This window comes from Mastomys coucha, unplaced genomic scaffold, assembly GCF_008632895.1.
Source record: "Mastomys coucha isolate ucsf_1 unplaced genomic scaffold, UCSF_Mcou_1 pScaffold9, whole genome shotgun sequence".
Lineage (NCBI taxonomy): Eukaryota > Metazoa > Chordata > Mammalia > Rodentia > Muridae > Mastomys > Mastomys coucha.
This window is the reverse complement of record NW_022196915.1, coordinates 20,017,380-20,031,853: the sequence shown is the minus strand read 5'-3', so window position 1 is coordinate 20,031,853 and position 14,474 is coordinate 20,017,380. Positions and strand designations below refer to the sequence as shown.

The window sequence follows — 14,474 nt, the reverse complement described above, 5'->3', positions numbered from 1 at the left end:
TTTGTCATTAGAGAGTATTGAACTTAGCCAGAGGTTTTATGCACCAATTTAAATTACCGTATATATTGCTTCCCTTAACTGTGTTGTACTTCATTGATGGATTTTTGTATTTTAGAGTCATCTTTATTCCTGGGATAGATCCCATTTGGACGTGGTATATATTATCTTTCCAGTATACTATTAGAACTGATTTGCTAGTATTTCTGTTGAAGTTTTTCACCCCTGGATTCATTAATGATTTCATTTGTAGTTTTTTTTGTAAAGATGGTTTTAATCATACTTTGGTATCAGTATTTTAGTAGTCTCAGTGAAAGTTAAGATGCATTCCTTCTTTTCTTGTTACGTAACTGCTTTTACTTATTTTAGAAGGTGTTAGGAAAAATCAAGTATGGTTGAAGGAATGTTTTTAAAGCAATAAAATTAAGCTAGTAGTAGATATTAAGAGGTCTGTTGGTATGGTGACCTGTATCTTAGGCTGGACAATGTGCGATACTAGGGTGGAGCTATACATGTAAGAAGCTTATTAGAGAGTTCCATTAAGATCAATATCTATTACAAGGTAAAAATGGACAAAGAGAGAAATTATGTTGGCTATGTTTATTTCAAAAGCCTCAGCTGGTGGCTCCCATTTAACCTCTGCACTGCAAACAGGTCCTTTCTGGAGGAGGTTCCTAAAGGCCACCAGCAGCCATCCCTCCTGGGCAATGGAAGAGTGATTATCTCTGAGCCAAGAGTCTGAACAGTCATCCCAGAGCCTATTGAAGCCAATCCCATTGTCTTAGGGTACTAATTTCTGGCTGTTCCTGTCAATGTTTTCTTGCTGTCTTTTTCTGAAGCAACTACCACAAAACTTGACATAACTTTAGCTCTCAGTTTTACATTTAGTCCTCACAGCACCTCCATCCTCGGTTCACCTTAACTATGCCATTCTGTGATTACTCACTTGGTTTAAGAAGTAATCTAAACTTTTATTCCAGGCACTGCAGTTAGATGCCCCTGTAGGCACTTAGAAACCCTTGCTGAGAGAGACTTTGCTCTAACTAGTTCCCACTGAGTCAAGCAGAAGAGAGCTCTATGATAATGCCCTGGCTCACGTGCTAGCCTGGAAGTGACACACATCACTCCTACTCAGTGCATCTGCAGAGCTAGCCATAAAGACCTGCCTAGGTATAGAAGAGCAGGAAAATGTGAGGAGGGCAAACTCATGAATGTTGGTGAGTACTGTGCCTGCCATAGCCTGTGGTTATCTGCCATACAGTGGTTCTCTGTTCCATACCTCCTTAATGTAGATACATGTTAGTATCTGTATCAGATTCAGATATTGATCTTGTAGGCCCAGAAACATAGGAACTGGCTCTGTCTTCCCTTCCCTCAAGTTTCTTCTATAGAATAGTCAGGTGGGGCCAAGGTAGCCAAAATAGTCTCATTGGAAAAACTGAAAAATACAGATGTTGATTTATTAGTTGCACTTGAAATTCTGCTGGATGGACATTGTAAGTGTTCCTTCCTCTGGAGATAGGAGTGTTCCCTCTTGAGAAGCTGACTCTCATTTCCACACAGTGCAACTTGCCCACTGTTGTCCACATTACTTGGCTGCTCCCTGATGGAAGTCTTCCTTTCCTCTTAGCCTCCTTAAATAGACTTCAAGTCTGTGTACTGATGGGCTGCTCAGCTTTCTTGGCCTGCTTCCTACCCCTGAAAGACAGGAGCACAAGTGTGCTGTTGTTGACATTTTGGACAGTTTCTTTCTTGCTGTCCTGTCCATATAAGTTGCTGAGGAACTTTCTTGACAGCAGACTAGAGTTTTGGTTTTTGTGGTTGTTTATTATATCAGTAATCTTTATAGCTTTTGATTGTATATCTTTTTAAAAGCATATTTGTTAGGTGACAGCCTATGTATTCTTGGGCTTACTTGAAGCTCCTTTGAGTGTACCTTCAAGCTTCCAGACTTCCAAGATGTCCATGATTTCTAATAAGCTATTCATGACTTGAAACAGTACAGTGTTGGCCCATGCAGCATTACTCCAGACCTCTGGTCAGGCTCAGGGTTACTTCAAGGGACATCCTTCTCCCATGGTATGAGGTAGAAGAATGTGCTAACTTGAGCATGTTCAGAATTTTTCATATCTGGTGAGCATCATGTTATTTTGAGTCCCATTAACTGAAACAAGTCATAAGAACAGGCATGTAAAAGGATGATGTGTGGTCCAGGGATAAGCTAAACCATCTGTTGCCTTTTTCTTGGTTCTAGCAGCATTTAGCTTGTCCAAAACGATGGCACTGTTACCTTTGATTTCTACTTTTAAAGTAACCGTTATATTTAATGCAGACAAAGTTTTGCTTTCTAACTTCTTATAGAGCAACAGTTAAGGAATTTTATATTCTGAATCTTTTTTGTTTGTGGACATGTCCTTTGTTACAACTACTGATCAGACTTTGCCCTTCTATCACAAAAACTGTAGATAATATGGGGTGAAAAAGACTGTGGTTAAGTTTGAATAAAATTTCCTTTGCAAAAGCAATCAGTTGAAGTCCTGTGCAGATGACATAAAATATTTTGCCTCTGCACAATTTGGATCTCTTTCCACTTTGATACTGCTGTCAATGCTGTTCAGTCACCAAACTCATGGTCCTGTGTCCTTGCATAGGTTGTCTGATCTGAAATGCTTGGGGCCAGACTGTTTCAGATTGTGAAATATTCTAGATTTTAGATATTTGCGTAGACTTTACTAGTGAGCATCCCTAATCTGAAAATCAGAAATCCCTAAATCAAAGATGGCTCCTGTACTCTTGGACTGATTTGAGACTACCTTTAAGTTTTCCTTAGCATAGATATCAAAGTAGATATAACAACCTGTTGAGTATTGCCAGTTATACTAAAAAAGATACTTAAATTTGTGCCTTTCAGATTTCAGATTAGAGATAATAGTAACTCCGCAGTCCTGGGTTTTACCCAGAATATGCTAGGCTTAGCTACAATAATCAAACTAATCAAACTCTTGGGTTGTTTTGCTTTTTTTTTTTTTTTTTTTTTTTTTTTTTTTTTTTTTTTTTTGATTTTCAAAGCAGGGTTTCTCTGTGTATCCCTGACTGTCCTGGAACTCTGTAGACCAGGCTGGCTTAAACTCAGGTCCACTGCCCTCCGAATACTGGGATCAGAGGTGTACACTACCACTGCAGAGGCAAATATCAAACTCTTAGTAGCCAAACATGACTAAGGTTTATTTTTCACATTATTTATGTAGGCAGATGGTGGTAGAGGTGGGCACTTGGCTTTATGGAGATGCCCCCTATCTACAATGTTACTAATCACCAAAACAAGGGAAGGTCTGCAGGAAGTCATGTTCTGGCCCTTCTCCACTTTGTTCCCACTCTACCTACTAGTTCTACTTTTGCGGTCTTGCCTGATTAGAGAGAGAGGCTTGGACAGTGGGGGTGGTGGGGTGGTGGGTAGAATATTGAGTTATTTCTACTCTATCTGCTCAAATAAATGTAAACTCCAAGTCACTCTTCCTATAAGTAATTATGACATACATAGAAAGATAAACATTGTTGCAGAAAAAAAAATCAGCTTTAGTTAATATTCATAGAGACAAATACTCTTGGCAGTTTATTTCTGTACACAGTTTCTTTTAAACTAGAAATTTATTTGCTCCTAATTGTTCCAGAACAAAAAGTATTTTGAGTTTTTTCCTAGACTAGAACCACCTAGTATGAAGAGTCAGTAATCTCCACTGTAACAACAGTTGTGAGACAAATACTGAGGTTTATAATTTTATTCTTAAGCATGGGCATTCCTTTGTTTTGTATTAGCAACATTCTATTTACAGAATAGAAATGATAACATTTTTGTCTTCTTTAGGAATAACCTGTAGTCTTAGTATGCTAAATTTCAAAAGTCCTTAGTGTCTGTTTTCTAAGCCTGTCCATGATACCTTGTCAGGGTAAGTTAGAGACAGCACATAAGCATTCTTACATGTAGATATTTAAAAAGGGATCTTTGTGTTGAGGGCCTTAGCTTTTGCTGTCAATCTGCTAGTCATCTGTACATGTGAGAAAGTTTGACTGTGCTGTAGATATGAATGTTCGTCAAAGCTAAAAGGCAAGAGCATGATGAATGTGAAGGCCTGGGTGTTTATGCCATTGCCTTCGTTTTAATAGGTACTACACACATTTCCTTCTACCTGCAGCCAAGGAGCAGTTTTTCACAAAGACATTATTACAAACAGTGGGAAATAATTTTATGGCCTAGTGTCTGCTACATGTGAACAGAAGTTTATAAGCAAATGTTTGTGATATATGTGGAAAGTCAGGGATGAGCAGGCTGATAATCACCTTTTGGTTCTTGAGTATCTATTGTGTTGAGACTGATTCCAAGCTTCCCTCCCCACAAAAGTGAACATGTATGGCTATCGTGTTCAACCAACATATACCTAGATCATGTCAAGATTGTACAAATATTATCAGAATGTTCCATGGTGGATTTAGAGCGATATAAAGTTTATTGTGAATTTAGAATGAGTTTTTTTAATGTGTGTGAGTACATTGTAGCTGTCCTCAGACACACCAAAAAGGGGCATCAGATCCCATTACAGGTGCTTGTGAGCCACCATGCGGTTGCTAGGAATTAAATTCAGGACCTGTGGAAGAGCGGTCTGCTTGCTCTTAACCACTGAGCCATCTCTCTAGTCCTAAAATGAAATTTTTTAGTGCTATTAATTTAGTATATAAATGAATGTAAATGCTAATTTATGAGTCTTACCACAATAGCACTTTAATTGTTTTTGATGGTATTTTGAGATGGGGTCTTGCTGTATGTCATAATTTGCTTTCTATTGATGTGGCAAAAAACTGACCAAAAACAATCTGAGGATGAAAGGGCTTATTTCATCTTACATTTTCATGTAACAGTTCATCTCTGAGGAAAGTCAGGCTGGAACCTGGATTAGAAACTGAAGCTGATGCCTTAGAAGAGTATTGTTTACTGGCTTGCTCCTGTGGTTATCTCAGCCGGTTTTCTTAGACAACCAGGACCACCTGCCCAGGGATAGCACCATCTATGAGTTGGATCATCCCACATCAATTACTAGATAAGAAAATAATGCACAGAGTTGTCTACAGGCCATTCTGGTAGAGGAAGTTTCTCAGTTGTTGTTTCCTCTTCCTACATGACTCTAGCTTGTGTCAACTTAACAAAAAACTAAACATTATACTGTGTATATTGAACTTCCAGCCCTTCTGCTTTGTCCTCAAGTACAGGGATTTCAAAGGATGGGCCACTAAGCCTAGCACAGAGGTTCTTAAATGAGATTTAAGATTCCTTTCCTAATCTCTTATTCTATTTATCCAAGAATTTCTAGGAAATACTAACATTTGATTTGGTTTGGTTTGGTTTGGCGTGGCGTGGTGTGGTGTGGTATGGTGTGGTTTGGTTTGGTTTGGTTTGGTTTTCTTGAGACCAGGATTCTCTGTGTAACAACCCTGGCTATCCTGGAACCTGCTTTGTAGCCCAGGCTCTCCTCACCTTCACAGAGATAAATAAAATAAATAAAACAAAATAGGCAATAAAATTTTAATGCATTTTTATTTTTAAGTAAATAAACATTAATAATATACTGGGTTTGTTTATATAAATGAAATGATTTTAAATCTGACTTGTTGGGTTTGCCTATTGTAAGGAACCTCTGCAGTGATACTGCAGTGAAAACAATGAACAGTTAACAAATTGTTTGATAGATGATGTAACTCAGTTGAGCAGAACAAATCTTTGTATCTGTCTTAGCAATCGTTTTAATGTTTATTTCTTGAAGGACTTAAAGCCTAGTAATATAGTAGTCAAATCAGACTGCACTTTGAAGATTCTTGATTTTGGACTGGCGAGGACTGCAGGAACGAGTTTTATGATGACACCTTACGTGGTTACTCGCTACTACAGAGCACCAGAGGTCATTCTCGGCATGGGCTACAAGGAGAACGGTCAGCATATACTTTCACTTTGAAATATTCTTCTGATTTTGTTTATACAAAACAATCCGTTTTTATATACTTAAACTGTAATGCATCCAGTAAAGCATGCATTATTATTTCAATTGTCTATCCAGGATTTGAACATTTTGCCATGAATGTTTGGGAAAGCATGGGAATCTTATCTTAAATGTGAATACCTAGATGAAGAATTCTAGAACTAGGATTTATGCCCTCTGCTTATCTGTAATTTACTTCTTTTTTTTTTTTTTTTTCTTTTTGGTTTTTTTGGTTTTTTTTGAGACAGGGTTTCTCTGTGTATCCCTGGCTGTCCTGGAACTCACTCTGTAGACCAGGCTGGCCTTGAACTCAGAAATCTGCCTGCCTCTGCCTCCCAAATGCTGGGATTAAATTTACTTCTTAATAATTGAATCTTAGAGTAGTAATTCTAGTGTATATTGGTCGTATTTGCTCTCATCTCCAGCACCTTTAGTCAATGTTAACAGTAGCACTCACAAGCTGGGTATGGTGGCACACACTTTTAGTGCCAGCACTCTGGAGGCAGAAGCATGAGATCTCTGTGAGTTTAGAGACCACTTTGTCTCTAAAGCAGTTTTTAGGACAGCCAAGGCTGTTACACTGAGAAATCATGTCTCAGAAAACAAAACAAAATAATACAGAAAAAAAGAAATAGCAGCACTCACTATAAACTCTGAGAGCTACATTTTCCAATTCTGGAAAGCTACTGGATAACTCAACCTCTTGTGGGAAGCACTAGTGTTTGATTAAAGCCTGTGTCCTCCCTTAAGGAGATTGCATATAGTATTATGTGTGAATATGTTGAATTAAACCATAACTTTTTAGGTGTGGCATGTTTCTAGGATGGAAATTGGAACAGTGGTTCTCTTTATATCAGGAAACTATTAAGTCAGTCTTGAAGGTTCTTTAATACGTACATACATAATATACATACATAAAAACGTATATTATACCAGTGAAATTGGGAAAATTGCTTAATTTTCTTTCCGTTTTTGAGCTAATTTAAAACAAATACTTTATCAACTATCAGTATTTAAAGTAAACATGCTTTTCTGTTTCTTAGTTTCAACATAAGGTTTAAAAGTGTTGTTTTAAGAATTGGTAGACAGATTGTTATTGCTTTTGCTGTGAAACTTTTAATTATCACAGAAATTGCACTACATGTTAATGTCCTATAAATATGATCTTGACATAGCTCCTTACCAGAAATTATAGAAGCTATCATAAGAATTAACATAGATGTGAATCTCTTAGATGAGAGTCACACAGATCATCTCATTGCTTATCTTGCCTTTTCCCCCAGGAACCAAGTTAAATCTAATGTTGCCTCACTCATAAGTGTATTACCCAGCAGGAGGCGACATATACATGTCCTCCTCTCAAACACACTCAACAGGGAGGGTTGTTGAGGAGGGGAGAGGCGAGATTTCCTGTTTGGTTTTATTGCAGAGTATTTCAGAATAGTTTGGAAAGTTTGGGGGTAATCTAATCTATTTTAAACTGCCTGATAGCAAATTAGACCCCTTATAGCAGGTTTTATTATATAGAGGTCTGCTAAGAGACTGTAGATCACAGATCTGTAGGCACTTTGACACTTTGATATTGCATTCTACCAAAACTAACTTTTAAACCCAAAGTTTAAAAAAAAAAAACTTAAAAATGAAATATGAGAAACACTTATTTACCAAGGTTTCTTAGTAGATACGCTGTTCTTTTTCTGTCCATTTGTTCCTTTATAGGTACAGGTGGGTATAAATGTGTTGCCAAGAGCATAAGTTAGTTTTAGTTCAGAATAAATAAAGCCTTTCAGTTAAATAAACCTGGGAAATCCAGTTTGGAATTTTCTGAAAAAGAAATTAGGTTAGTATTTTATTAAAATTTAGGCATTTATCTGTTTTTAATATGCTAAATTATTTCTGCTCATGCTTTTTAATTTAACTTAAAGAGAGGGTAAAATGCACAGTTAAACCTCAAAGTAGTGCATCTTAATTTTATAATTTTATGATCTCATATACATTTTAAATCTTATTTGTAAATTTTGTTTCGTTCTACTTCATATATTATATACAAAATTTCAGTTATAGAATGTATAGGTTTTTAAATGTATGCAATATCTGTGCATAGCTCTCACTTTAAAATTAGACATATAATTAAAATGCCATACTTCATATTTTCTTTTGTGAATCAAAGCTTTTTGAAAAGTATTTTGTGTTTTAAATTATTCCATTATTTGAAATTAAAACCACCTTTTTCTTTTTGTGATGTTCTGCAATTTTTTAGATGATGCAGTCATATTATGCTTCTTTGATTTTAACGATCTTTTGCTTTGCTTTTTCTTCTTTTGTGCTGCAAACATATAGTGGATTTATGGTCTGTGGGGTGCATTATGGGAGAAATGGTTTGCCACAAAATCCTCTTTCCAGGAAGGGACTGTATCCTTGTGCTGCTGCAGCAGATTCATTAGTTAGGTGATAAACTTCCTTCTGTTTGCTAATGAAAAGAAATATATGCTACATTTGTACAATACAGGTTTTTAAAATAGATGTAAAGTTTGTGGCTGTTATAGTTCAAAAAATGGTTGAGCTAAGAAGCTGAAGTGTTAGTAGGCTGCATTTGGCAGCAGGACATACAGTCTCTGCTGGTCGTCAGCACATTCACTGTCATTCATTTTTATTTTATATTGCTTTTTATAATTTTAAGTGTATATGGTGTGTGTGTGTGTTTAGTGTTTATATATTTTTCTTTTTATTTTAACCAAAATCTTTATGTTAATGTCATTGCATTTTGTTTTCAGTTGACATTTGGTCAGTTGGGTGCATCATGGGAGAAATGATCAAAGGTGGTGTTTTGTTCCCAGGTACAGATCGTATCCTTATCTTTGGCCTAAAATGTAGTTTCTAAAGGTCAAAATGTAGGTACCGCGTCAACCTGGTCAAGTAGAATGTATTTTGTTTCTTCCTGATACAAAGCATTATTAAATTACTCTTCCAGAGTACCACCTCTTACCTGACATAGACTTTCTTCTCCTCATTTATTGTTTTATATGTTAATTATGAAAAGGGCTCAAGTGTGGTTAATTCACAGGTCCTTGCGTGTGTAGAGTTGATTAACATAAAAAGTTATGGCTTTCACTAAAGTTTCTAACACTTGAGTAAGTCTTTATTGTGAAAGTAGCATGAATTTTGGAATTATCTGTTGCTACTGTTTGTTTTTTGTTGTTGTTTTTCTTTTTGGTTTGGTTCCCCCATGTCTTTCTGTTACTGTTCTGTGTGTTATGTCTTGTCTCATTACATTAACATAGCATGCTGAGATTGTCAGCAAGAAGTTTTCCTGTGTTGGTAATTAGGTTGGATTCATGCTTTTAGTTCATCAGTTTTTAATATTTATGTTAACAGTGATGTGTCGATCAGTGAGTAGCACAGAATTGTTTTAGATGGAATGAGACTATTCACCACGTTACAGTAAGAACATGGGACATTAGTCTTCAGAGGCTTGGAGTATAAAGACTAGTAGGAACAAGACTAAAAAATCCTAGTCTACAGCATACTGAGATACTGGTATCATGTTCATTCATTTCACAGCTTTACAAAAGTTATTAACGTAGGCAAACCTGAGAATGGCAAAAGAAAATGCTACTATTATATAAAGTTATCATTTTTGTCACAACTGGGTGTTTTCTATTAGTAAAGAACTCAAAAAAGCAGGCCAAACTAGAAATACCTCTTACTCTAGGAAATGTATTTACATTTTTTAAGAGCTGGGAAAAAGGCAGATTTTAAATGTTAAAATTTTGCAGTATGCATTTCATTTTTTATGTATAGTAATGATAGTTTTTAGTTATAGTTCTTATTTTCAATTTGCTTGTTTATGCCTCCGTTTTATGGTAAAATTAGTGTTTATATACACCTGCACACACAATAAATAAGATTAACAAAGCTTATTTATTGATCATTTTTATCCACTTACAATCATTGCTTTTTGTAAGGTGGCTTTGAGGTACAAAATATATAATGGCCACATTCTTCAGGATTTTTAAAATTTCCATTTTCTTATATTTAGTAATGTATATATGATTAAAGTGTTGAATATTTGATACATGGAGTATTTTTCTTAGCTACTTGATAATAGATATTGATCAGTGGAATAAAGTTATTGAACAGCTTGGAACACCTTGTCCTGAATTCATGAAGAAACTACAACCAACAGTAAGGACTTACGTTGAAAATAGACCTAAATATGCTGGATACAGCTTTGAGAAACTATTCCCTGATGTGCTTTTCCCAGCTGACTCAGAGCATAACAAACTTAAAGGTAAGTTGTATAATTGTCTGCACTAAACTCTGTTTTGGATATACATGTATAGGAAGAATGTTTGGTCATAATCTTAAAGGATCTAACTCAAAATTTTGTCTGCTAGTGGAACATATAAAGATTTTGTTCTTTTGTCTCTGATTTTTGCATTTCAGCTGGATATAGTAATACTTGCCTTTAATCCTCATACTTGGGAGGCAGGGACAGGAAGATATATGAGTTCAGGGCCAACCAGGGCTACATAATGAAGACCCTACCTTAAAAAAGAGAAAGAAGTTCTATTTTATAAATCATGTGTGTGCCCTGGTTTTATAGTAAAAATTATTTGTTAGGTGTGGTGGTTCTCTATGTAATCCTAGCACTTGGGAAACTGTGTCTGATAGATTGTTAGGAGTTTGAGATAATCTTAGGCTACCTAGTAAGTTCCAGGCTAGCCCAGGGTACCTACCATGACCTGGTCTTTAAAAAACAGAACAAAACAAAAACAAAAAACAGGGGCCACAGAGATTTTTGCTGCTCTTGTGAAGAACCTAAGTTCAGTTCCTACCCTCCATGTGAAGCAGTTCACAACCACTCACAACTCCAGCTCCAGAATATCCAGTGCCCTCTCTGGCCTCCCTGGGCACCTGCATTCATGTGTACACACATACACCCAACTCCTTTCCTCTGTATACACACACACACACACACACACACACACACACACACACACACACACAACTGGAAAAAGCAATAAATCAAGGTGGGCAGTAATGGTAAGCACCTTTAATTTCAGCACTTAGGAAGCAGAGACCAGTTCAAGACTAGCATAATTACAGAGCAAGTTCCAGGATAGCCAAGGCTGCACAGGGAAAACCCTGTCTCAAAAGATGAAACAAACAAAATCTGCAATAAATCTTTTTTAGTACTCATAAAAATAAATAACAAAAGCATCTTTTTAAAAGCATAGGGTTTGTTTTATCTTGGTTTAGTTTGGTTTGGTTCAGTTTATATAAACCAAGCTTGCCTGGAAATTGTGATCCTCTTGCCTCCACATCCTTAGCTTAGCAGTTACAAGCATATACACCACCACATACTTGACAAAGATGAATTTTCTAAAATAAACCTAACCTCAGCATCCTAATATGAATGATTGGAGAATCTCATGAACGGGTGTATATTAATATCATTATTTTTGCAGCCAGTCAGGCCAGAGATTTGTTATCCAAAATGCTAGTAATAGATGCATCCAAAAGAATCTCCGTAGATGAAGCTCTCCAGCACCCGTACATCAACGTCTGGTATGATCCTTCAGAAGCAGAAGCCGTAAGTTATTTTCTTACTGTTTGAAGAATATACTCCAATCTTAGAGCTAGGGCTGAAATTAAATTGAAAGAGAACTTGTCATTTTAAGTAAAAATCTACATAGATGGTGTTGGTGTTTTTCCCTAGGTTTTCATAAAGAAAACCTTAGGTTAATGAGCATCTATCTAAGCCATCATAAGAGTCCAGGAACCTCTTACTGTGTCTCTCTCTTCAAACTCATAGTTGATTAGAGGAGCCTAGGATGCCTGTGGGCGCATCCTTAGATAGAAACAATGTTTTGTATTTAAAGCAGAGCAGATTTCTGAAATACAGGTAAAATGTGACAATTTTAAAACTTGGGATAAAAGAAAAAAGACAAACAGCTTACTACTTAGAAAGAAATCTTAAAGAACTACTCTACAGAAAGTTAGTTAATGATAATTAATCAGCCTTTGTATCGTGATTCATTTTTACAAGTCTTATGTCTAGCTGATATTTCAAATAATTAATTTCATACATAGACTTCCAGTAAACTAACTCAGTTATTACTGACTTGTGTCTTTCAGCCACCACCAAAGATCCCTGACAAGCAGTTAGATGAAAGGGAGCACACAATAGAGGAGTGGAAAGGTAACGCTCACCAGAGCCTTGGACAGACAACCCAAGGGCTTCTTTGTGTTTTAGAAATTACTGTTGCTTTCTGTTTTCATGACTTATATTTAGTAATAAGTTTTGTTTGTCTTACAAAAGTAGAAAGTCAGTTTCCTTCCTTAATTTTGAAAATTGCTACCTCAGTTACAGGCACATTAGTATTTTCTTCCTTGTTCCAACAGCTATGTTTGGGGTGTCCCATCTCTAAGATCACTGGTGATTGTATTCTCAGTGTACTGAACACACCTGTATACATCTTGAAGATGACAGACCCTATTGGCCCACACAGCTACCTTCACACTTTAATAGCTGGCAGGTGGTGAGCTATAGGGAAACTTGTGTCCCAGTCTGTGTCCAGCTCCCTTATGAGAAGCATTGAAGGCGGATCTTCACATAGACTGTTACTGTAGCCATATGTTTATGTGCACATATTTGACATAATTGAGACAGTAGTCCAAAAAGGTTATATGCTGGACCAAATGTTAAATTTTAGTTACTTCCTCATTTTTTATTAAAGAAATTATAGTTTCTGCTTCATCATCATGACCCAAGAGTATTAATTCACCCCCACTCTAATCAGTAGAGTGGCTTAATTTATCATCTTTCAATGTTCATCAGATCTAGTTTTTTCTTTTTATTAATATGGTTATACATAAATATGCTTTTTATTATTTCAGTGTACAGTGTAACAGGTTTCACTATAACAGCCTCAGATATGTATATCACTCTACATTGTTCATGCCAACCTCCTGTTACTCTCTCATGGCCTCTCTTTTCTCTCTTGTCCCTTTTCTCCTCCTAATCAGCCCCTCTATGTGTTTGTGTCATACATATTTATATTGTCAAATCCAGGTTTCACATAGGAAAGAAGACATGCAATATTTATCTCTCTAAGTCAAATATTTTTACTTAACTTGATAATCTCTAGTTCTATCCATTTTCTGGCAAATGACTTTATGACTGGCTAAAACTAATTTGCATATACATAAACCATTTGTTGTTGTTGTTTTCAGAGACACGATCTCAAAAAAACTAGGTCTGCCTGGCCTGGAATTCCCTATGTAGTGCAGACTAATGCCAAACTTTCCAAGAACTGCCTGCCTCTAGAGTGCTGGGATTAAAGACTGTGCCACCACACCCAGTCTCACCACATTTTCTCCATGCCTTTTTTTTGTTGATGGCCATCTGTGCTAATAATAGTGTATTTACTGCTGTGGATAGTACCATAATAGAAATGGGTGTTCAGGTATTTCTGCTATTGTCTGCTTTAGGTTCCTTTAATGGAATTCTGCTTTTTAGGTCTTTTTTGAGGAACCAGTAATTTCTGTAGTGACTATTATAATTTACATTTTTACTCTAGTATGTATGAAGTTCCTTTTTTCCCCCCACATCTTTGCCAGCATTTGTTACTATTGTCTTTCTTGAGAGATGGTAGCCATTTCGATTGAAGTTGGATAGAATCTCGGTACTATTTTGTGTGTCCCTGATGGCATATGGAATGTTGATTATTTTTTCATACATTTATTGTCCATTTGTATTTTTTTGATAATTTTCTGTTCAGTTGTCCTGTCTATTGGTTAGTTGGTTGATTGGTTGAATATTCAGCTTTTTGATAATGCTTTTAATGTTGTAAGAATATTGAAATAAAAGTATGCATGTAGCCCAGATTAACATCAAACTTGTGATCTTCCTGCCTCAGTCTCCCAAGTACTAGAATTATAGGTATGTGTCATCCATGCCTGGTCTCTAGCAAGGGATTTTTTTATAAAAACAAAAAACCTTGAACTTCAGGAATTATACAAACGTTTTAGAGTTCTTTACATTTTTTCACAGAATTACTTTTATGTAATTTTTCGAAGAGTTTATGACCCAAAGGAGACAGAAAATGGTACCAAACAAGAACAAGCAAGGGCAGGGTCAAACCTGTCATGCAACAATCTGCTGGAATGCATGAGTGCTGGAAGGGGTATTGATGCTGACACCTGCTGTAGGCTACTTGGAAGAAGCTGAAGCTGCTACTGCTTTTCCTTCAGTAAAAATGCCCTTCTGTCCCATTCTAATTGTAAATGCTGCTTTGGTTATAAATCTATTTACAACCTTGTTGTATAAAGATAATCCACAGACCTCAGCCCTCACTTTGACAGGATTAGACAAGTGTCTGTAAGGCCGAGTGCTATGTGGCTGATACACTCAAGGCAGGGGCTGGTTTCTGACAACAGTTGCCC

General features: G+C 36.4%; 1 protein-coding gene across 5 annotated transcripts in view; it reads left to right on the top strand.

Moving 5' to 3' along the window:
* The window catches only part of Mapk8 (mitogen-activated protein kinase 8), a 65,321-nt gene that overhangs the window by 44,748 nt on the left and 6,099 nt on the right, over positions 1–14,474 (top strand). For 3 of the 5 annotated variants that reach the window (XM_031362869.1, XM_031362871.1, XM_031362873.1), the window contains exons 6-10: positions 5,811–5,976; positions 8,364–8,435; positions 10,132–10,314; positions 11,495–11,619; positions 12,165–12,228. In XM_031362869.1, the coding sequence (XP_031218729.1) occupies positions 5,811–5,976; positions 8,364–8,435; positions 10,132–10,314; positions 11,495–11,619; positions 12,165–12,228 (610 nt within the window). Of the gene's footprint in view, positions 1–5,810; positions 5,977–8,363; positions 8,436–8,797; positions 8,870–10,131; positions 10,315–11,494; positions 11,620–12,164; positions 12,229–14,474 lie in introns of all 5 variants that reach the window. The other 2 variants (XM_031362870.1, XM_031362872.1) reach the window with 1 other exon arrangement.